At 42.8% G+C, this 23,308-nt stretch overlaps 1 protein-coding gene and 1 long non-coding RNA gene across 2 annotated transcripts; one reads left to right on the forward strand and one right to left on the reverse strand.

Annotated features, from left to right (window-relative positions):
• The first annotated feature begins 426 nt into the window (after window positions 1-426).
• Window positions 427-22,764, forward strand: zgc:112183 (uncharacterized protein LOC550410 homolog). Its single transcript, XM_012882273.3, has 9 exons — window positions 427-970; window positions 3,776-3,886; window positions 6,607-6,648; window positions 9,468-9,534; window positions 9,655-9,707; window positions 10,071-10,136; window positions 12,612-12,668; window positions 12,763-12,839; window positions 21,834-22,764. The coding sequence occupies exons 1-9, from the start codon at window positions 860-862 to the stop codon at window positions 21,937-21,939; spliced, it is 690 nt and encodes a 229-aa protein (XP_012737727.1). The 5' UTR covers window positions 427-859; the 3' UTR covers window positions 21,940-22,764.
• LOC110366581 lies at window positions 4,120-6,612 on the reverse strand. The gene is made up of 2 exons (XR_002426794.2): window positions 6,454-6,612; window positions 4,120-4,421 (listed from the first exon to the last, which is right to left on the reverse strand). It is a non-coding gene; the product is annotated as an uncharacterized LOC110366581 (long non-coding RNA).
• Window positions 22,765-23,308: the final 544 nt, after the last annotated feature.

Genomic DNA, 23,308 nt, shown 5'->3' on the forward strand with positions numbered 1-23,308 from the left:
CTGCTGTGATGTAAAAAGGTGTACGGCTGGAGGAGAGTCACTGGATGCCAGATATTGTGAGATCTCTCTCTCTCTCTCTCTCTCTCTTTCTCTCTCTCTCTTCTCGTTCTCTCTCCTTCCCTCTCCTCTATCCTCTCGTCTCTCTCCTCCTCTCTCTCTCTCTCTCATCATATCTTCTCTCTCTCTCTCGACTTCATCTCTCCTCCTTCCCTCTCTCTCCTCTCTCTCTCTCTCTCTCTCTCTCTCTCTCTCTCTCTCTCTCCATCCATCCTCGGACTCAGATGTGCGCCCAGAGGTGTAAAACTCTCTGCCCCTCCTCCTCCTGCCTCCTCCTCTCCGGTGGGTGTCAGACCCCTATGACCCCTTCACCTGTAGCAGATGAGTCAGTTTAGCCCCCCCCCCCCCCCCCCCCCCCCCAACACGCACCCGTTTCAGCAACCAAAGACGCGCGGCGATAAGCGAACCCGTCCACGTCCCCCGGCGCATCTGTGGCCAGCTCTAATTATCTGCCCACGCCAGGATGCGCCGCTCCGCTCCGCCGAGGCGGAGAGATGTTTCCGCCTGCTTGTCATTACCGCTCTCCTGACCGCTGCAAGCAGACGCGCCGCCGCTCATCAAGTTTCTCCGCCGCGCGCCTCCGTGTTTCTAACCGCGCGACCTGCCCCCCCCCCCCTCTCTTTTTTTTTCTCGCCACCCCTGCAGGAAGTGTCCGTACTTGTGCGTTACTATGCGATCAGAGGGGCCGGAGGTCGGCGCAGCCCGGGACTGATCGCTCACCGACGCCGCGCGCCTCTTCCTCTTCCTCGGACGCGTCTCGGGAGGCACAGCCGCCGCCGCTCCGGCTCTCTTTGGCCGTGCCATGTTGACGCGAAAGACGTCGTTGACGGACAAGCAGGCTAAAAACGGCACGTCAAAATATGTGTTGGAGAGATGCGCCTCTATTAACGAGTACTATGATATCGCCTTCAAGGTGCGTATTGCCGTCTTGGCTTGAGCGGTGGCAATTGGTGCGTGTGTGGGTGCGTGTTTTCATTAAAACTGGGTGTAGACGCTGAAGTGAACAGCGGGCTTTTGGAGAATTCGCTCTAGCGTTGAGCACCTTTAAGTACCAGCTGATTTGGTGTCTTTTGTTATTACCTTCATTCACACCGAGTCGTCCAGCAGATGGTTGGGAGATCTCACTGATGCAAATATTTACCAAGGGTGTACTTGTTGCTTCTATCCTGAATATCTGCTTGGAGACTCAATCACTTGAGTCTCCAAGTGATCTCTCTCTCTCTCTTTTTTTTCTTTTTCTTTTTTTTTTTTTTTTACATCTGCTAGCTGTTGATCTGACTCAAGCAGCGTTTCAGTCAAATGCGGCTGAGCAGTGCACAGTTGCTCATTCTGATGTTGCAATTCTGATTATTTTTGATTAGTTCTCAGAGAGAGATGCATGCTGTAAAAATGATTGCAGAGTTTGGCCGAGATCATCTCGACCCCTTGTTCTGAAATGAGTTATCAGAACGCTGACATTTATCTAAGAGAAGATGTGGGCATGGGTCGGTATGAGATTCTGACTATATGGCACAAAACAGCTTTATGAAAAAAAAAAAAAAAACTGAGAACAGTAAAAGAAACTTTATTCCTGCTGCTGCAAAAATAAATACAACATATTGGTTGTTTCATCTTTAATAAGTATACTGATGGCTTTATTGTTAAATGGATATTTACACTTAGACATCAGCAAGAGACATGTTAAAAGTACTTTTCAAGTGCTTATTGTACAGAATATGACCTTTTTTTCCTTTTTTTTGTTGCTGTTCAGCTGTTTATACAGTAACCAGAGCCGGCCCAAGGCACAAACAAACTGAACAGCTGGTTAGGGCCCTCCAAACCAACAGAGGGCCCCCTAGAGTACTAGAATTCTCACACAAGCCAGGTTTTATGAATGCATTTTTTACTTCAGGTTAATACATTTATGATAATTGTGTAAAATAAAATGTGTGATAATTGATGTTTATAATTTTACATATAAATGTAGTGAGACTCTACGGACTTCTCTCGGATTGCAATATCTTGTTGAGCAGCTCTTACAACCATGTGTGGGCCTGCCTAGATTTTAGTCTGGCTGGATGGGTAGACGCTGGATGAATTTCTTGTTTGGCTGCAGCTTTAATACAACCCATTTGTGCAAACCCAGTTGGAGACCATCTGATCACCTCAGCGGGGTTTCAAATTGGTAAAAACCCAGTACAACATGGGGGTGGCATCTGGCTGGCAATTACTTCCAATTTGGAAACTATAAAAATGATGTTAGACGTATAATGCATAGATGTCTGTACATGGATGACAGCATTAGCTGAGCTGTGGCCCTTCGATAAAATTGGTTTGGAACAGAAATTAACTGATTAACTAGTCAGGCTGCCTGCACATGCAGTCAGTCTGCAGCCGGCTGATGCGGCTAGTAGCTTCTCAACTTCAGTTAAAAAAAGATTGCACTTATGAAAGCATTTTTTCCTTCCACACCTCTGACACGCTTGTAACTTGTTCAAGTCCCACATTTATTTATTTATTTTTTTGAAATCAGATAGTAGGCACTTTTCTCAACTTCCAGTCACTCCCACACTTTCCCTTTCGTCTCAAAAGAAGATCAAAACTGTGGAGCATGTAACCTTTTAAATCAAGATTTGCACCAGTCAGGCTTTTCCTGGCCGATATCGATTTCCAGTTTTCACTTTTTGAGCATTTTCAGATTTATTTAAATGTTATTGTAAGAGCTATAATAAATGAAAGATGAAGGACATGTATGTCAGGTTATCATGGCTTCTAGACCCATAACTGAAAGTACTGATGTTTTGACTTGAATGAAATCTGGCCAGTTTGCTGAGATAATAGATCAACCACTAAAAATGTTTATAATAATAATAATAATAATAATAATAATACTACTACTACTACTACTACTACTACTACTACTACTACTACTAATAATAATAATAATAATAATAATAATAATAATAATAATAATAATAATAATAATAATAATAATAATAATAATAATAAACACACCAACAGTAAGACCTTTTGGAGGCCAAAAATGGTGGGAGTGTTGCAAAATTCCAAATAATGTTAAAGATAAAGATGCACCAATCAGGCTTTTGGTCGCCAAAACCTACTTCCTGTTTTCTTTTGGGTCTTACCTGCTGGTTTTCTAAGGTTATATGATTGTATGAAGAGTGCTGCAGGTTCTTAGAGACTGTAGCTGTGAACCCAGCAGAAAGCATAACAATCAAAACACATTTTTCTAAGCTGTATATCATTTTTTGTAATCAAACATAAGTGTGCCAAAGCACATCATATTGGCTGATGGTTTTCATAGAGAAAAGGGTGGGAAGTCTTTGTTGTGATGCGTTTCATTCTTAAGGACAAAGCAGATTTTACATTTTTTGACCTGCTGATGACCAGAAATTGTGGGATTTTTTAGTTCGATGCATTTAATCACTAGGGAAAAACTACTTTAGATTTTTTTTCCCCCACTATTTACCCTTAACCTTTCAGATCTGTGTAAGGAAAATCTGGCCGATGACCGCCGCATCTCCACTTAGACCGCCTGTATAGCTCGATGTCTGTAACCGACCCATGCCTACTCTCAATCATTATGAACCCAGTTTAAAAAAAATCATTCAATGCAGCAGATTCTGTTTTATGCATTTGAACCCGAATGTCATAAAATCCACGCCGCCGACCAGATATAACCTGTCTCCCTTCTTCTCGGATGGTTGGGTGTCTCCAGGTGATGCTGCTGGGAGATTCGGCGGTGGGGAAGACGTGCATCTTGGTGCGCTTTAAAGACGGCGCCTTTCTGGGAGGCAACTTTATAGCCACCGTTGGAATAGACTTTAGGGTGAGAAAGATGCTCCTGAAAAGATACACCTGACCTGTAAGATACACCTGTATGAACTGTGCAGTTATCTTTGGTGCTTTTACTCATTTTTCTCATGAGGTCATGTCTCCCCCCCCCCTTCTTTAATGACAACTATATAAACAACAAGCAATCCACTGGCAGGAGTGCCATCGGCCCAATTAGCGCCTGTTTCCACGAGGACCGCTTCATCCCTCCGCGATGATAGCACCAAATGTACAAATCCTCTCGCCAATCCGTCAGGTTCACAGACCACTTGTGCTGCTAGGAGCGTTGGACGGCTTTGTGAATGCCTTGGCAGATGCCTGCCCACGTCCCCGTCTCCTGGAAAGACTGGCCGTGGAGGAGTCACCCTGCTGTCGGAGGAGCTCCTACCTCGTCGCACAGAGAGACACACACACACACACATGCGTGCGCGCGTGTACAAGCGGAGGCAGCGGCCGCTGGAGGATTTCAAGCGAATGATTACCGTGCATCATCTTTGTCCGTGGCCAGGCCTGAAGTTGTGGCTCGCCTCCTGTCAAAAGAAAAAAAACACTTGCAGTAATGGCAAGCCGGGCGTAGTCGGAGAGGAAAGCGTTCTGCCAAAGTGATTATACCCTATCGACGGACAGAAAGGGACATTATTTATATCTAAAAAATCCAAAAAACTTTACATTTCACTTTTGCTCATGCAAAAGCAACAAGCTTTAGCTAAAACGCATCACAAAAAAAGGGAAGTGGCACTGGTTTACGTTCGGTGAAAGCCATAATTAATTGGTACCGTTCATTCAGAAAACGGGGCTAAGGGTTTAATTGCCTTTCTGTTCCCGTGCTTGCTCACGAGTCGGGGGTCCAAAGCTGCTTAGTAACGAAGCAATTTGGGATAAACAGTTCAGTTCAGTACGTTGAGGATGTCCTCTGTGCATGGTTAGGCAGGCTGTTGTGGCAGCTTTTACATGCTCGTCTATTTTGGGCATGCTTCCTTGTAGCAGTTACTCAGCATGCAGGCTGCTCTCACGTCATAATTGGTGGTGGTGGTGGTGGTGGTGGGGGGGGGGGGGGGGAAAAAAATGGAAACCCATGGCAACTAATGCAAGGGTTGAACCATGTTCCCTTCTGCCAAGGCAGAGGCTTCAGCAGGTGGCGGCTCTAGCTGTCGCCGATGGCTCGGAGCGGAAGACGGAGGCTTTATATTGTGGTGGAGGTAGTTTGCGTCTTTCTTTCCTCTTCGCCTGGATTTCTGTGCATTCACAAGAAAAGGCAGAGGCTGTTAGTTATGACCTGTCACTGATAAGGTGCTCCAGGAAGTGTTTTTTTTTTCTTTCTTGCTTCACTTCCTTCTGCTGTGTTTGTTTTTTTTTTCTCTCTATTGTGGTTTCTACTTTGCATACTTGGTGGTGACCAAGTTTTCAGCTGCAGCAGCAGGTCGTGATGACTGAATGAAAGTAGGCCTGCAGTGTTTTTTGCAGCCAAGCCGTGGTACGTTTAGCGCGTTTAGCGCTTTGCAAAGCATTCACACCCCTGAAGTATTTTCAGATTTATTTTTTTTTTTCTTACTTGAGATTTGTTTGTCATGCGTAAAAGAAAATTGATGCACACTTTTTTTTTTTTAATTGTTGCACACAGAAATCATAAAAGGTATGGCAGACGTTTCTGTCTGGCCCTTTTAACCTGCTGTGCTCAAAGAGAGCTTAGGTGGAGGGATCTGTTGACAGGACAACTTTTAGCCGTGCATTTTTTGCCCTTTATGGACACTCTTGAAGGAAAGCCCACCTGTTTGCCTACAGCACCGTCCCCACAGTGAGCCTGACTGATGGGAAGATTATCGGAGCTAAAAAAACAACACCACGCTGTCATGGCACTCTTGCGTTCCCGTTGTCTCCCCTGCAGCGTCTCCTCTCCGCTGTGCTCCGCTATGTTTCACACCGACCCGGTAAGGCTCGCTGGCTGGCGAGCTACTACCCGGGTGCTTTAAGCTCCACCTCCAGCCGGCAGTGTTTTGCGCCCTGCAGCTACTGAGCATCACTGTGTGGCATTAACACAACAAACCTGTGTGCAACAGTGGATTAGAAACGTGAAAGACTCCAGGCTGCTGCAGAAGTTCCCTCTTCCAGCTGGGCGAAAGCCAGAGATTCATTGGAATGTTGTTGCTCATAGCAGAGGCGGGTGGTAGAACGGCCTAGTCAAAGGCCACGCCTTTTTTTCTTTGGTATTTCACCAAGCATTTTAGAGCGCTGACGCAATTGAAGCCACGTGCGCCGCCTTGCATCGCGTCGATCTCACGGTTGGTGATCGTAAAACCGGAGAAAGCACAAAGGGGGTGTGAATACTTTTGCACGGCGCCGTATAGCGATAGAGATCAAACGTTTAAGAGAGTCCTTCCAACTCGTCTAAACTTTGTCAGCCTTGTCTTTTTTTGGGCTACAGGAAATCGGAGGGCACCCCTACAGGGCGGCAGGAAATTAACGGGGGAGTCCGTTGTTGTTACGCTGCCAGCCGTCTTTCTCACTCGGCGGTAATTAAGTCTAATCCCGGGACCTCGTTATTGTGTGGGTGTTGCAAATTACTTTCTCTGCCAGCACTCGAAGCCACTTTTAGCTGCCTCCTTTCTTCCGCACACACGCTGAGCCGCTGTGCTTTTCTGGCCCGCCGTCGCGTCCGTGCCGCTGTCAAACATATGCCGGATCGTCTCCCGCTCACGCTCCCTCTTGTCTCCGCAGAACAAAGTGGTGGACGTCGACAACCTGAAAGTCAAGATGCAGGTGAGAGCGTCGTTATCTTTTTTCGCACCTCTCGGCTCCTATCTGCTCATCTCGCCGGTAGACTTGTGAGCTAGACCGGACACTCAGCCAAACTCACCTGGTAGGACCTGCAGAGGCCAAATAAATAGATGTGACAAAATCAGACTCTCTTCAATAGCGTCTGTAAATCATGCGCCTTTCATATGACTTAACGCTCTGGCGAAAAATAGATACTGACAATAAATTTAGCCATGGGGGGTAAAAAAAAAAAAAAAAAAGGGGAAGTGAGACTCAGAGGTCTGTGTGATCGTTTCAGGCTGACTCTGTAGCAGAACGTAGGAGAGCATCCGCTGTCGTTCAAAGAGCCCTGAGGAGGACGGGGGGGAAAAAGCCTCAGCCCGTCTTCTTCGTCGCGGCTGCTTTAAACGTTTTGGTTAGAGCTCTGACTGATGAGGGGGGGGGGGGGGGGTTTCCCCACTGATGGATGATCGGCCTCGGTTAAATGGAAGGCTCTCTTATGTTTCCTGCTGTGAAGAGAACCTGAGAGGGTCAGGCTTCTGCGTCCCTTCGTGTTTAGGCCAGAGGCAAACAGGACGCCACAAAGTCACTAATCATTACTTCAGCGTAAAGGTGCATTTCTTTTAAATGCTTTAGATACATTGATTTTTAGAGGAATTGCTAGGGGTGTTAGTGACTGATTTTGTAAAAAAAAAAAAAAATGGAAAAAAAGATTTATTAACATGTTTTTTTTTTTGTTTCTATTTTTACCCCGCTGAGAATAAATGTAGTTGGATTAAAAACAGACTTTCTTTTTTGATATTTTCAGTGTGAGATGATGACAATGATATGAAGGCTGATTTTAAGTCAAGCTTTTTCTCGCTTCTGGTACCTTTTGGGTGCCAGTGAGTGGAAGGGGCACGGTGTATAAAAGTTATTTTTTTATTAAGAGTAGTTTTACAGAAATACGTTGGCAACAACAGCATAACGAAATCCCTTTTATCAAGTCGGTAAGGCAGGTTTTAAAAATGCATTCATAATTGTAACCACTATCAGTCACATTTTTATTTTCTAACTAGAGTTTTAGACGTAAAGTCTGCAGAGTTACATGTCTATCATCCTGCTGGTGGAACAGATATATCTACCACAGATCATATTGTGGGTTTGGCATCAACATTTCTACAGGATTGTTGTCAGGTGCAGGCGAGGTTGGTGAGGGCTTACCAGCTGTTCTCAGTCAGAAAAAGGAGAAGTCTAAATAAAGTAAAATAACAGTTTATCTGCTTCTGATTTGTCACAAGGTTTATAGCAAAATTAAAGATGTATCGACAAGACACGATAAAGTTTCGCTTTTTATTGATAAACCCTAATATAACCGATCTTTGATTACAAAAGCAGAATCTCAGAAATGATATTAGAAAAGGCCCAACCTTTAATTAGAGTACAACCATCCGCTGGGAGGGAAACCATGTGTTGCTGAGCAGCATTCACTTTTCTCCAGGGATTCCCCAAATCCACAATTCATTACAGATCTTTTTTTTTTTTTTTTTTTTTTTTTTTACATCTTTGCCCTATATTCCTAAAGCTCTCAGTTCAGGGAATAGGAAAAGATCAGATCTTGAAAAGGAAATAAATCTGCGAATAGACAAAACTTCAGTCAGTGTTTGAGTCCAGCTATTCTGAGCTTTTTTATAATTCTTCAGAATTTGCAACGTGCGCAATTTAATGACTTAAACAATTATTCTCTGTGACGCAAGTGTTTAAATAGCATAGTAAAATAAATGTAGGTGGTGTGCCAGTCTGTACGTACAGAATGTTTTTGTAGGAGAACCATGACGTCAGAAACACATCTACAGTACCTTGCAAAAGTAATCACACCTTGATGGGAAGATGGATGGCACTAAATACAGAGCAATCCTGGAAGAAGAAGAAGGAAAAAAAACCTGTTAGAGGCTGAAAAAGATTTGAGACTTCCAGCAGGAGAACAACCCTAAACGTACGGCGGTAGATGATACGGCTCAAAGCACAATCGCGTCAGAACGTCAAAGTTCAGACCTAAATTTAATGGAGAGTCCGTGGCAAACGTGGAGACGGCCATCTACAGAGCGTCTCCATCTGTCTCTAGATGCGCGAACCTGCCAGAGACAGACCCCAAAGAACCTGTAATCCTAGCAGAAGGTGAATTTTAACAAGCGTGGAGTCCTGTTTGCCGTTCACCACGAGCCATGCGGGGGACCAGAGCTACGGCGTAGAAGAAGGAGCTCGGTTTAGACCGCAGCAAAACTGAACCATTTGGCTTACATGCATAAAAAATAAAATAAAAGGCAAAACACTGCACATGGTGGCCCTGAACACCATCACCATGGTGAAACACGGTGGCGGCGGCATCATGCTGTGGGATGCTCTTCTTTAGCGGGGACGCAGCTGTGTTGATGGGAATACGGATATTGCTAAATATACCAATTTACTCTGACACCCCTAAATGAAGCCTAGCTTCCTGCATGCAGGAATGATTTTCCTTCTGTTTCAGTCATGGGCCGCTCTGTGTCGGTCCATCACATCAAATCCCAATAAAATATGTAGAAGCTTGTGATAGTGATGTGATGAAATATCTACTAATCTCTATATACTTTATTTTTGCTCTACAATATGCAGATCAAATTCTATTTAGCACTATATTTGAAAGCTCTTCCGCACTGTGCTGTGAGCTTCCTTTGTATCTGCATTGTGACGGTGCTTGTAGAGCGTTAATATTCCGCGGTGCCGCGCCGTGGCGGGCCGGGACCGGCCGGCAGGTGTCTGCGTGTGTCGGGCGCCGTGTGATTGTGCTGCTTGTTGTGCAGATCTGGGACACGGCTGGTCAGGAGAGATTCCGCAGCGTAACGCACGCCTACTACAGAGATGCTCAGGGTAAGCTTCGCTGCCTGTGTTTGACTTCTCCCCGCGTGTGTGGGTAATAAAGCAGCCAGAGATGGTGCATGAATGGAGGTGCTTCCTGTTAAAGCTGCTGTCCTCTCCTTCCCTTTGCAGCACTACTGCTAGTTTACGACATCACCAGCAAGCCATCGTTTGACAACATCAGGGTAAGGCTCCCTTTTCCACCTGCTCTCCTCCTGGTCCTCTCCTGTCTCCTACATCCAGAGCCCTCTCCCCGTCTCGTCCCGTGTGAAGCTCTGCAACTTTTCCTCTCTGAGGCCCAATTTAGAAAAGACACGACGCCGCCGCCGTCTGCTCGGCTACACGCTCCCCAGTTTCAGTAATGAAAAGCAATAAAAGCGCTCAAGGATAAGAATGACTCAGTGTCGGCGTGATTGATAAGAGCCGCGCTTACACTGCAGCGCGGCTCAGGAGGGAGAACAAGATAAAGGAGGAGAACGGGCGCTCTTCAAGTGGCGCTGTGTGTGTGTTTTGGTCATATCTCCTCTTCTTTTCTGTACTTTCTGAAGGCTTGGCTGACAGAAATACACGAGTTTGCCCAGAAGGATGTGGTCATCATGTTGCTCGGCAACAAGGTGAGCAAAAGCTTCCTTTTTCTGTGTGTGTGTGTGTGTGTGTGTGTGTGTGTGTGTGCTTTATGAACGGCGGGAAGGATATTGGTTTCTTTAGCGCAGTTTTAACACACTCTTATCACATTGGTGCAGACGTGAACGTTTGCCAAGGCAGAAAATTCTTCCAGTGTGACACGAATGCATGAAGGCAAAGTGTGCTTCGCTCGATGACGTGGAGAATCTGTCCTCGCTAAAAGATCATTTAAAGATTTCTTCGGTTTCTTTTTGCTTTTTTTTTTTTGTCACAATTCCATGTTGCAGAAATGCTGACATCAGACAAAGATAACCTGAGTCAACACAAAATGCTCTTTTCCAAGGACACTTTCATTGATTATTGGGGGGTGGGCTATCCATGCTTGCTTGGCCCTATGTGAAAATCTACCTGCTTCCCTCATTTTATCATTAACTGGGATTAACCAAATTCCTCGGGGTTAAATTTCGCTCGTACCAAGCAGAGCTGGTACGAGCATCTGGAGTAAATAAATCCCTCAATCAGAGCCTGCCTGGCAACACGAAGCAGGCTTAAAGATCTCAAAAAGCAACGCGTCATGCCGCCAGCTAAAGTAAACTCAAGAACGCATGAGAATAAAGGTACCGACATCTATCAGCCTAGAGGGGCGTTTAGGAAGCCATTTCCAAGGTTTTGGGACTCCGTGGTGAGCCTTCCCCTGCCAAAGTCATTTCAGGAGCTCATCAAGGAAATCACAAAAGAACCCGCGACGGCATCTAAAGCACCGCAGGCTTTAGTCGCCTCAGCAGACGTCAGACTTTATGGATCATCAGGACGATCCAAGACGTTTTGGAAAATATGCTGTGGACTGAGGAGAGAGGAGTGGGTGTTTTTTGGACGGTGTGCATCCCATAAAAACAGGCGTAGTACAACTACCCCAGTATGTCAGAATAAGGGAATCATACTGTTGCTGTCTAGCAGGAAACCCTGAAAGAGAATCTCGAACCAGCATTTTGTCAGCTTGAGCTTAAGGCCGTTTGGGTTGTGTTGCAGGACAACCATCCGAAGCGCTCCACCACTGAACGGCTCAAGAAACCAAAGTGGTAAACCACTCAAAGTGCTTTACGTGCACAAACCTCAACACCAATACTCAGATGAGTAGGGAACCCGGGGCAAGGGGAAGGAAACTCAAATCAAACCTGCAACCCCAGAAAGGGAAGGTTTCAGAGTGGCCTAGTCCAGATCTGGACTTGAGTCTGATTGAAATGATGACCTTAAACAGGCTATTTATGCTCCAAATCTCTCTAATATGGCTGCATTAAAACAATTCAGCAAACAAGAAGAGGCAAAAATTCCTCCACATGGATGTAAAAGACTCATTCCTAGTTATCCCCTACTTGTGAGGGGGGGTTTTGGCCCCAAGGACGGCACAACCAGAAGGTCAGAAGGTGTCAGTGTTGTAGTACTCGAGTCCGAGACTCGAACTGGAGTCCGAGTCATTAGCTAAATTTAGAGACTCGTGACTTGACTTGGACTTGAGCACTGATGACTCGAACTTGGACTCGGACTCCTACATTCAGATCATTCTGACTCGGAAATTGAGAAAAAGACTCGACTTTTTTTATATCATTAGGCTATAATTTTAATATGTCATTACAATATTATTTGGTGTATGATTTTAATATCTAAATTATTATTGCAATGTGGTGGAGTGTGGATTTTTTTTTTTAGTTTAAAAACATGTAGGCTATGCTTACTTTAGTGCGGAACTTGGACTCTACTTGATCAATAAGGACTCGACTCGGACTTGACTCAGACTCGACTCGGATTGTTTTTTTTAATGACTCGGACTTGAACACTGGAGACTCGAACCTGGACTCGGACTCGAGGCATAGTGACTTGACTACAACACTGGAAGGTGTAGGAACAGTTTTCACACAGGGCTGGGTTGGCTTGGAGAGCCTCGCTCTCTTAGTAAAGGAAGTCAGAATTAGAAAATTGCATTTTGTATCCAGTGATGTTATCTTTGTCTGATTTCTCACATTAAAGTGTGACAAAAAAAAAAAAAGAAGAAGCAAAACCATAGCTTCATAACAGCCTTCCTATCGGGCCCCCTCAGCTTCTCTCCTTTTTGCTTCAAACTGCTGAGCCAGATTCTGGGCAGAGCTGAAAGAGACTGAATCCTTTCCCTCCATTTCAACCAGCAGTCGCTGCTTATATTTATCTAAAACGCTCCCTCTGGTGGTTCAGAGAGAACTCATCAAAGGGTCGCGGGTGTCACGTAGCAGCAGCTCACATCCTTTGCTGTGAAAGCAGCAGGACCGGCGGCGTCGGTCTGAGCGCTGCTCCTCTGCCGGGGGGGAGATGCTGCCGTCCCATCGGTTCTGATGGAGGCCCGGCGGCCGGAGAAGGAGGCCAACAGGACTCAGAGTGACTCATTTTATGCTGAGTCCGTGACCCCCTGACATGTTTTTATTTGTCCCTCACAGTCAGACATGGCTGCAGAGAGGGTGGTGAAGACAGAGGACGGAGAGAAGCTGGCGAAGGTGATGAAAGACGTCTTTTAAGTGCTCGCATCCGCATGAATAAAACACGCCGTCAGTGCTTTCCACTAATGTTCTTATTTTGTTTCCGCTTCAGGAATATGGAGTGCCGTTTATGGAGACCAGTGCGAAGACGGGAGTTAACGTGGAGCTGGCTTTTCTCGCAATAGCAAAGTAAGTCTTAAGGCTGCTGTGATCCTCATTTAACCGTAGCCACGGATTAAACGTCGTTGGTTTGAAGTGGCAGTTCTGATGAAGAGCAGTCTCCTCAGATTAGCTCGTTTTGTGAGAATATCATTCAGCTTTTCCTTCGTGTTTTGTTCTGTTTTTGGATTGCATTGATTGTGTGTGTGTGTGTGGGGGGGGGGGGGGTGTGTGATTGTGTACCTCCTTTAATCAGTTTGCTGTGCTGCCATCAAGTGGTGAAAACAAACTTTCAGAAGTCGAGCCGTTTAAAATAGATTATGTTAAGAAACAAATGTAAGAGGGTTTATTCAGCCGCTGCCGTCACAAGTCAAAGAACGAGACGGGAAACGCCTTTTGTGGGCTTTTGATTGGCTGCTTTTAACGTTCTTTGAAAGTTAGCTGTTAAAGTTAGCCGATGAATAGTTTCAGACGAGATTTTGAATAATCACCTAAAAGTCAAAAGTCTTGTGCAGCTTGTTTAATCTGTTTTTTTTTTATTTTTTTATTTATGGACTGTGAATTACCCTTCAAATACATTATAGGATAGACCTGCACTGCAAAAACGGAACTAAAAATAAGTAAACCTTTCTTAAAATGAGTGTACCTGTCCTTGATTTCACCAGGTAAATAAGATGATTTGCCAATGGAATAAGATGTTTGCACTTAAAACAGGAACAATTCATCTCCATCATCTCATTTCAAGTGCAGGATGTCTAATCATCTTATTTTAGGGGACAAAATACTCATCCCATTGGCAGATAATATAATTTACCTGCTCAAATCAAGGACAAAAAAATTGAATTTTAAGAATATTTTACTTATTTTTAGGTCCGTGTTATTATAGCACGACAGTGTCCTAACAAATGTCACATTTATTTCTGTCACAACCACAAGATTTTTGGGAGGTATCAAAATAAAGTGGCATAAAACTGTAGAGGAAAAATTGGCAACTTTGTTTTTAACAAATCTGAAAAGTGCTGCACTCATTCCCCCTCCCGAGTCGAGACTATGTAAGACAACCTTTTGCAGCAATTACAGCTGCACGTCTCTTTGGGTACATCTCTACGAGGTTTACGCATCTGGAGACTAAAACATTCGCATGTGCTGCTTGGATGGAAAACATCCGTTAATATCACATTTTAAATCTCGCCAAAGTTTCTTTATTGGATTTGGGACTGGACTTTGACTGGGGCGCTCCAACAATGGGGGAAATACCTGAAACACGCAGGATGCCGCGTCTTGAGGACTGGAAATGGTCCCCCCTGATCTAAACCAGCCGTGTCGGCATGTTTAGCGTTGTTGTCCTGCTGGAAGGGGAACCTCCACCTCAGTCTCAAGTCTTTTGAATTGCCCTATATGGAGTTAGCAACATCTTTATCCCCGCTGAAGAAAAGCCTCCCTACGACTAATGATGGCGGTGGCAGCGTCATGATTTGCTTCAGGTTTTGTGCAGTGTTAGTTTCCCTCCACACACAGAGTCTTGCATACAGGCCAGAAGGTTTAAGCTTGGTCTCGTCTGAAAAGAGCTTCTTCTTCCACATGTTAACAGGGTCGCTGACATGGCTTGTGGCAAACTGTGAAAGTTCTTTTAACGATGACTTTTCTTCACTCTCCTTTCTACGAGTGGATCTCTGCAGCTCCTCCAGAGTTGGCGCTGGCTGTTAGGCGTCCTCGCTGATCAATGCTCTCCTTTAGCGGCCTGTGACTTTAGGTAGACAGCCGTGTCTGGATAGCTTAGCGGTTGTGCCACGCACCTTTCAGGTTCAAATGAACTGAGCAGCGCTCAGCGAGGTAGGGGTGGGCGATGTATCGAATATACTCGATGTATCTCGAGTTTTCATCGGCGCGATATTGAAAATGGCTTTATCTATCGCGACCATCGCGTGCAAATTTTCACGGCAAGATTGAGCCGTTGTATTTAATTCACTGTGAGTTTAGTTTCTCCCACATTCTGTGAACGCATCATTTGTTCCCCCTCCAAGCCAAAAAGCGCTCTGGCCAAACACACAAAAACGTACCCGTGCAATTACTTAAGTTGACGAGACGGCGAGAACTATGGCGACAGCGTTTCAGCCAGAGGTTTGGATTTCACATAAAGGATGTTGAACAAAACGCGGTAATTTGCAAAACATGCCGTAACACCATATATCCCATATGACAGAAAAAAAACGTTTGTTTAAAATTTCCCAGGACCTAAAGAGCAACGGAAACATTTTTGAGATGCTCTGAATATGTAGCTGCGACTGGTCAGTTGATTTTATACTTACACAATACAAGCTTTTGTTTTTGGGATTGTCACATTTTTATTATACAGATTTATATGTCTTAAGCACAAAAGAGCACCTTTTATTTCAGGTTTATTTTGTGTCAGACTTTTCCTTGGTGTTCCTTTTGGCCTTGGGGATGTTCTGTTTTTAAGGTCCAGTGGTGATCACGAAAGAGCTTTAATGTGACAATATTGTAATTTGTGAAAAGCTTCTATGTGCAGCTGTGGTTAAGAAATGGCTAAAATATAACATTCTAAATTAATTTTTATTTTGCAATACATTTTGGTCACACTTTATTTGAAGGGGTGTACATAAGACTGACATTACACTGTCATAAACATGACATAACCCCTGTTATGAACATAAATGACTTTTTATGAATGTTTAGGACTGCTGTCATTAATTGTCATTCGGTAAATTATGACACTATTAAAGCAAAGTTGACATTGTTTAAAATTTCTTTGTTATGACAACTTGACATTAACAGAGACAAGGTTAAGTTTAGGCCTTAATTTGGGATTAGGTTAAATTTAGGACTAGATTTGGGATTCGGTTAAATTAAGGGTTTGGTTTGGGATTAGGTTAAATTTAGGGCTTGATTTGGGATTAGGTTAAATTTAGAGCTTGATTTGGAATTAGGGTAAATTTAGGCCTTGATTTGAGATTAGGTTAAATTTAGGCCTTGATTTGGGATTAGGTTAAATTTAGGGCTTGATTTGGGATTAGGGTAAATTTAGGGCTTGATTTGAGATTAGGTTAAATTAAGGGTTTGGTTTGGGATTAGGTTAAATTAAGGGCTTGATTTGGGATTAGGTTAAATTAAAGGCTTGGTTTGGGATTAGGTTAAATTAGGGGTTGATTTGGGATTAGGTTAAATTAAGGGTTTGGTTTGGGATTAGGTTAAATTAAGGGCTTGATTTGGGATTTGGTTAAATTAAGGGCTTGATTTGGGGTTTTGTTAAGTTAAGGGCTTGTCATAACAAAGACATTTTAAACAATGTCAACTTTGCTTTAATAGTGTCATAATTTACCGAATGACAATTAATGACAACAGTCCTAAACATTCATAAAGAGTCATTTATGTTCATAACAGGTGTTATGTCATGTTTGTGACAGTGTAATGTCAGTCTTATGTACACCCCTTCAAATAAAGTGTTACCTACATTTTTTATTAATATGAGATATGCCAATGCAACTTGAGGCACTATTTGGCTAAAAACATTTGTTATTCAGGGTTATTTGAATATATTGTGATATATATTGTGTATCTCGATATAGCCCAAAGATATCGTGATATTAGATTTTCTTCATATCGCTCACCCCTACTGTGAGGTTTTCAAAGCTTGAGACATGGTTTTGTAGTTGTTTTGTCTCAGAACTGTCTGCTTTGACAGTGTTTGTTAGATAGCCTACATATCTAACCTAAGGTTAATGTTGCCGATTTTCTCTTGCAAACTTATGAGGATGCCTTCACCGAATCTCTATTAATGCTGAGATTAAATTACACGCAGGTGGGCTCCATTTAAAAATACGGTGTCGTCTGAAGAAAATATGTGCCGATGGATTTTATTTGGGAGTATCAGAGTAAAGGGGCTAAATACAAGTGCACTTCACATTCATTTTATTTGGGGGAAAAAAAACTTTGATAACTGTGCAGAATCTTCCCACCACTTCACAATTACACAGTGAATACTTTCCCAAGACGTTGTTTCTTCCTGCTGCATCAACCTTTTTTTAAGCAATTTGAGCTAGGTCGGCTCATCTGTCAGACCTGCTGACACAAACTTCTGCTTTCTTCCTCATCGGTCAACCTTGGTCGCCCAAACCTGCGTCGCTTGTCTATTGTTTTTTTTTTTTTGTTTAGTCCTGAAAGCTGAGGATTACGAAGGTCCATCCTGAGCAGCAGGAGAAAGATGCAGCATGATCCAGCCTCTATCCATCACTACTGGCCCTTGAAAAAGTCCTCCTCGCACCATCTCTTCACTAATTTTATCCAATACATCAGCTTGAGGGAGAGATGGCTAACCTACTGTTAAATATGATGTAAATGTATCCATTTTTCTATTTCAGTTTCCCCCCCTCTTAACTTTACAGGTTTTATAAAACCTGAGCATCCCCGTTGAGAAAGGTAATTCTGAAATCTTACTTTTTAAATATGGGATCAGATTATGGGTCCTCTTTAAACTACCCTGAAAAAAACATGCATGAAAAACATGAAATTTAGGCAGCTTTATATGAGCTAATTTAATTTCTTCCACTACTGTTATCACCAAATTAAATATTTCTCACTCCATTAGCGCTTACCGACAAAATAACTTGCGGTCATAAAGTCAATCTGCCCACAGATGTCAGTAATTCTTGCACATTTCCCTGCTTGTAATAGAAAAAGGAAAACTAAATTGATGGAGAATGTATTTTAGCACATGTCCGACGACCGTGTTTCAGATCAGGGGAGTTTGTGTTTGAATCTTCTTCCTACTTGCAATTGACCTTCTGTGAGTTAACCTTGCTTGTTCCTCTCAGGGCTGTTTATTGTACCATTTTGTGCGCGGCTGCTGTCTCGTCTTGTCTGACTCCAGCTTCTAATCCAGTGTAATGGTGTTTAGCTAATTTGGAGTCTGTTGCTGTTGTCTTCCTTTTTAATGGTATTGCGTGATTGAAACTCCCACCTGGTGTCAGACATTTACCATGCAATTTATTTTCCCTGTGTAGATGCCCGTCAAGCTGAATGGCAGGAAATACTTGTTATTGTTGTATTTTTTTTTTTTTTTTTTACCAGCTCAGGTTCCAGGCACTGCATAGTGACAGCTTGCTCAGCGTGGAGAGAAGTCATTCATACAGATAAAAGGCTTTAGATTGATGGTGAATTTCAGTCAGCGCTTTAGGTTTCTTGCTTCGTCAAACAACATAACAATCTAAAAAACAAAAACAATGGTGAGTCCTTATGTTTGCATAATTTTTTTTAAGTGCATACATTTAAAACAATGCATTTAAGTTTTATTTAGATTATTTCCATGAATACTGGATGCCAGATGATTCCCACCTAGGGTTCTTCAGATACACTAGTCCAAAGACGGCAAGCTGTTTTTGTCTGAATTCAAATGCAAATGAGGAAAAATGTTCAATTTTTGTCTTCAAGACATGCTGGTAGTTTAATTATCCAGCATTTGTTTATAGATAATTATGATTGAATATCCTCAGCACAACAATGGCCACGTGCTATATCTCATACTCTGAGAATTTTGAGAGAAGCTGTATAGAAAGTAAAGATAATAGACCAAACCACCAAGCCGTGCGCTACGCCATAACTAAGTATTTGCCCCCTTACAGTTCTTTTCTCTATTTCTTGTTTGTTACAGTTAAAGGAGCAATACGTAAGATATTTACTGTCAAAGGAACCCAAATCATTGTCACCTGGGATGGCGGTAACATTCCCTATAAACAACCGGTTCATCAACAATGTCTTAGTCACGTTTTCCTCCTTTCAAACCTAGAGTTACGGTCAGGAACTACTTTGGTTCAGTGCAGCCTGTGTTTACTTCCTGGTTCCTGAGCCAATCATATGAGAGTTCCCAGGGTTCCCAACACAGAGCGCAGCTTTTGGTATTTTATTTGGGCAAAAGAGGTGGATCTCAGTAAGATAATATAACAGAATACAACATCATATACATGTCCTGTGTAAGTAAAGATTTAGTGGAGTTTTACAGCAACAACGAACCCTTGAGTAAATGGCTGGTCTCCGTCAAAGTCACTGTGTATGTGTTGTTCCGATTTTAACCACTAGGTGTCATTATTATTACTTAATGTTCCTTTAAACATTTCAGATTCTTAAACAAATGTTAATATTGCACAAAGATAACCTGAATAGGTACAAATTATGATTTTATTCATCAAAGGAAAAAGTAATTGCTCCAAGACAAGGTCTTTGTTGGGCAGTACTATAAAGCTTGGAGCTCCACACTACTCAAGACATTTCGAATTGAGAAAGCTTTCTGGATTGGAAGTGAAACGTTTTCAAACTTCAGAGAAAAAAAAAGTCCAGTTGTTTTGTTTTTTTTAACTTTTTTGGAATGACCATGACCCAATAACTGGGCGTTCCACAACGACAATTAAGCGTTTGTCATAACTGTAATTAAGTCTTTTAAATAGCTGGGGAAGAATCTTGTTTCACTCTTCTTTGTAGGTTTTCTTTCTACAGGCGCATTGGTGGGTTTTCAAGAATCAACGACCTGTTTAAGGTCTGCATCGAACATTTAAGTCTGGACTTTGTCGGTGCTTTGACTAGGCCAGAAAGCAGAACTGACATTGTTCCATTAATTAAGGCAAATCATTGGGGTCCAGAAGCAGCACAGCAGGCCCAGACCGTTACACTTTTAATTTTCAACACATGTAATGAGATAAACACCTTCCACGCTTACATCGGTCCACTATCCTCTCCTAAAACTCTTTTTTTTTTACAGAATATTGTGTACTTGGCAGAATTTCAAGGTGAAAACTACTGCTGAGCAAACATAACACAAAGGTTGGAGGCAAACCTTTGTGCCAAAATGGCGCTCCCATGGAGGCTATTTTTTCTCTTATTGAGGTAACTGAGACCTGCGGTGCTTAGATGTTGTTTTGGTTTCTCCATTTCTCACAGTAGTTCATAGCCTCAGAAATCGCTCTGTAATCTTTTCCAGAATGATAGATGGCAGAAACTTTGTTCCTCACTTATGCTTCCATTTTTTTTTTGATTTCAGTATGATCTGTTGCTTTTTTAGACATTTTAGCCTTACTGCTGTTGTCACAAAGGTTCTGTTTAAAACATTTTTTAACAGAACGGTAAAATTGCACGCACTGTTCCAAAAAAACGTGGTTAATCGAAGGTAATTTCTGATTTGGTAAAGCAGGCTTGGCTTCCCCTTAATAAGTTAAATAATTATTTGAAAACTAATTTATAGTCACTCAAGTTACATTGTCTGATATCAAAAAGTTGTTTGATAATCTTTTACATCATAATATGACCAACAAAAAAGACAAAAAAAAAGAAGACGTCTGTAAGTAGCAGAACACTGTTACTCAGAGGTGTGGGTTTGATATATCTTAACAAGAACGAACTGGATGCTGTCAAACCTGATTTAAATTAGCCTATACCAGTCCTGTGGGTCCATGCCTCTGGAGGAAAATATTGTTTGTCAGCATAAAATACAGCAGTGAGATCTCACAAGGCAAGTATGAACACGTCTAAAAACTGATTCCAGGTCAGAAATTGTGCACCTGGTTTCTCAGACAGTCACACATAAAGTGTAATCAGCCGATTCCTTTCTTTGCTTAGTGCTGTGTCAGCTGCATGTTATGTCTGAATCTCTAAGGTCCAATACACAGGACAGCGTTGCAACTCACTTGCAAGAACAACCTACATAGAGACATATTTATATACACTGCACTGTATAAAATATACATTTTTTCCTCTGATTAAACATTTCCCATTTGTGGTCAATTAGGTTTACCAATATTATTATTTTTTCTAAATAGCAGATTTTTTTTTTCAGAGACAGAGGTTTACATACACAAAGATTACTGCGCATTTAATGAATTATGGACGGACCAAATAAATCTGATCAGTTCACAACATCCGAGGTACTTGGAGACATGTCGTTGTATGTGTTTTAAGGCGACGCCTCAAACACACAGCTTCCTTTCATGGCGTTATGGAAAAGCATAAAGGAACCCGGCAAGACATCAGGAAATATTGTGAAACCTCCTCGAGCCTGATTCATCCTTAGGTACAACTTCCAAGTGTCTGAAGGTGCCACGTTCATCTGTTCAAAACAATTATATTCAAGTATAAACATCAAGGTACTGTCCAGGTACTGTCCACACGCTGCTCAGGATAAAAAGATATTCAATGGATAAGGAATTGTAGGCTCACTTCTGACTTTGACAAAACTGATATAAACAATGATCTCTCATTATTCTGGCGTTTAGCAAACAGAAACACTTTTAATAATCCTAAGAGACCTAAAAAAAACAAAAACAGAAGGGTTGTGTCTTTGAAACAGCGTTTGCAGCAGGGTTGTAATTATATTTAACAGCCTTTAATCATGCAGGCAGAAACAATGATTTGGTATTGATCCGTGTCTTCACCACAGTCCCTAATGAGGAAGGTACACTTAAGAGAGAGCTGCAGTGGGAGTCAAAGCCCATAGTTTCAAAAAGGTCTTCCTGATGAAGAGATAGCAGCAGATTCTGCAAACAACCCCTGGTCTCCGTAGACACTAAGGAGGACTAATTTCACCAAGTCACAAGCTCTGCTTCCTGCAATACCTAGTCCCATGTCAGAAGGTCTGTGTTTTAAACTGAGTGGAGAGCGGAGATGTTTGGCGACAGCATTTCTGTTTTGGTGAAAGAGACGCCAAGAGCATCGTCCCCAGAGGGGGGGCTTCATCAGATTATCATTCAGCAGAGTTAACTATAAATAAAGATCCAGCGTTGGGCTTAAATGTAGGCGATTTGTTGTCTCCGTGTGATGTCAGTTTTAAGCGTAAGCTGCGATAAATGATATTCCACCGGAGGCATTTCTGATCAAATCTCAATGCTCCAGCTTTTTCCTGTCTCCCTCCTCCTTTTCTCATATTCTTGATTTGTTCGCGCTGTCTGTGCTCCATCCCACACGTGTCCGCCCCCCTCCGCCTCTAACTTCCTGTCTCTGCCTCCCTCCCCTCTTCTCTGTCAGGGAGCTGAAGCACAGAGCGACGCAGCAGCCCAACGAGCCCAAGTTCAAGATGCACGACTACATCGAGTCTCGGAAGCACAAGTCTGGGTGCTGCAGCCACGGCTAGCCGATCTCCAAGGCCGCACGAAGAGACGGGTGCAGGATGAAGGAAGACGGAGGGGAGGGATGGGTGGGATTTGAAGATGGGGTGGAGGTAAAAGAATAAAGAAAAATGTCTGATCTCTCTTATGAAAAGCCAATCCAAGCAACCATACGCCCCCCCCCCCCCCCCCCCCTGAGAGGCGGATGTTCTCGACCTCTGCCCAGAGCTTATGGCCGAGTGAAAGCGAATCTGGACTTACTGCCATCCTTTTGCTGAAATGTGAATTTAAATAGTTTGTGTAATGTGTAGAAACGTTTGTGATCTTTGTGGTGACAGTTGTGTCCGAGTGCAAATCAGGAGTTCCAATCTGAAACGCTTTAGGGACTCCCTCGACAAACGGCAGGTTTTCATGGATCATTCAAATGACTGTTGATGTGGATATAGCATTTTTTATTTTTTTATTTTGTTTTGCAACCAGGGTTTTCGTCATTCCAGTTTGATCAGGCTGTGAACTGAAGCCCCTCCTCCTGGCCTTATGGTCTTCATCTTCAATCGAGAGCTCACAGTGGGATTGTAGCTAAATGGCCCCGTCTGTTCACATCTGTAACGCTGTTAGATAGAATAAAGCCAATACTTTGAGGGCAATTACCAAACCTCGTGTCTGTCTGTACGTTCGTATCAAGAGACTATAGATGACTATAGATGACTATAGATGTACAGTTCCAGTTAGAAGTCTACATCATGCTCATCATTTGTGTAATGTCGCTTTTATTTAGGCTTTTAATACTATTTTAACTGTTCTTTTTTTATGTGGCCATGTTTTACAACATTAAACTTCATTGATTTTCCAAAAAAAAAAAAAAAACTGGATGCACAAGTTTGAATTTATTGTGCTTTTCTTCATTACAAAGGGGGTGAAATTAGTGCAGCTTAACGCTGATGAAGACAGACGGTGTCATCACTTTTGTCCACGATAAAGTTTGCACATCCGTATCTTTAATGCCTTTTGAAAGTCGAGGAACCGGTTCAGGTACTTCCTGGCAAATGCTCAGAGAATCCCTGATTTCAGTGGTTAAATGTCCCTAAACAAATTGCAGAGCAACCGCATATTTTTAGCAATCAGTCAAATCTGACTTAATAACGGACTTTTCACATCAGAACTAGTACATTTCATTTAAATCAGATGGTTCCCTGGGGCAAACCCAGCTAAGAGACATAAACTAAATTTTCAATAGGTTTAAAAAGGTACGTCAGGAAGATAGCTGGCCATATCCATCCAAAACCGGCTTCATTGGGAGCTTGGCATTGTTGTTCATGTCAGAACACCGAACTGGTACCAAGACTCAGCCGTCTAGCTGTCGACTTTGAAGTAAAGTTTTTTTTTGGAGGTGGT

Source organism: Fundulus heteroclitus, unplaced genomic scaffold (assembly GCF_011125445.2).
Source record: "Fundulus heteroclitus isolate FHET01 unplaced genomic scaffold, MU-UCD_Fhet_4.1 scaffold_48, whole genome shotgun sequence".
Lineage (NCBI taxonomy): Eukaryota > Metazoa > Chordata > Actinopteri > Cyprinodontiformes > Fundulidae > Fundulus > Fundulus heteroclitus.

What these genes read in the sequence shown, in the direction of transcription:
- zgc:112183 (XM_012882273.3), top strand. Translation starts at nt 860, where the DNA reads ATGTTGACGCGAAAGACGTCGTTGACGGACAAGCAGGCTAAAAACGGC. An exon ending in ACTATGATATCGCCTTCAAG is followed by an intron (nt 971 to 3,775) that starts GTGCGTATTGCC and finishes GGGTGTCTCCAG; the next exon opens with GTGATGCTGCTGGGAGATTC. An exon ending in ACCTGAAAGTCAAGATGCAG is followed by an intron (nt 6,649 to 9,467) that starts GTGAGAGCGTCG and finishes CTTGTTGTGCAG; the next exon opens with ATCTGGGACACGGCTGGTCA.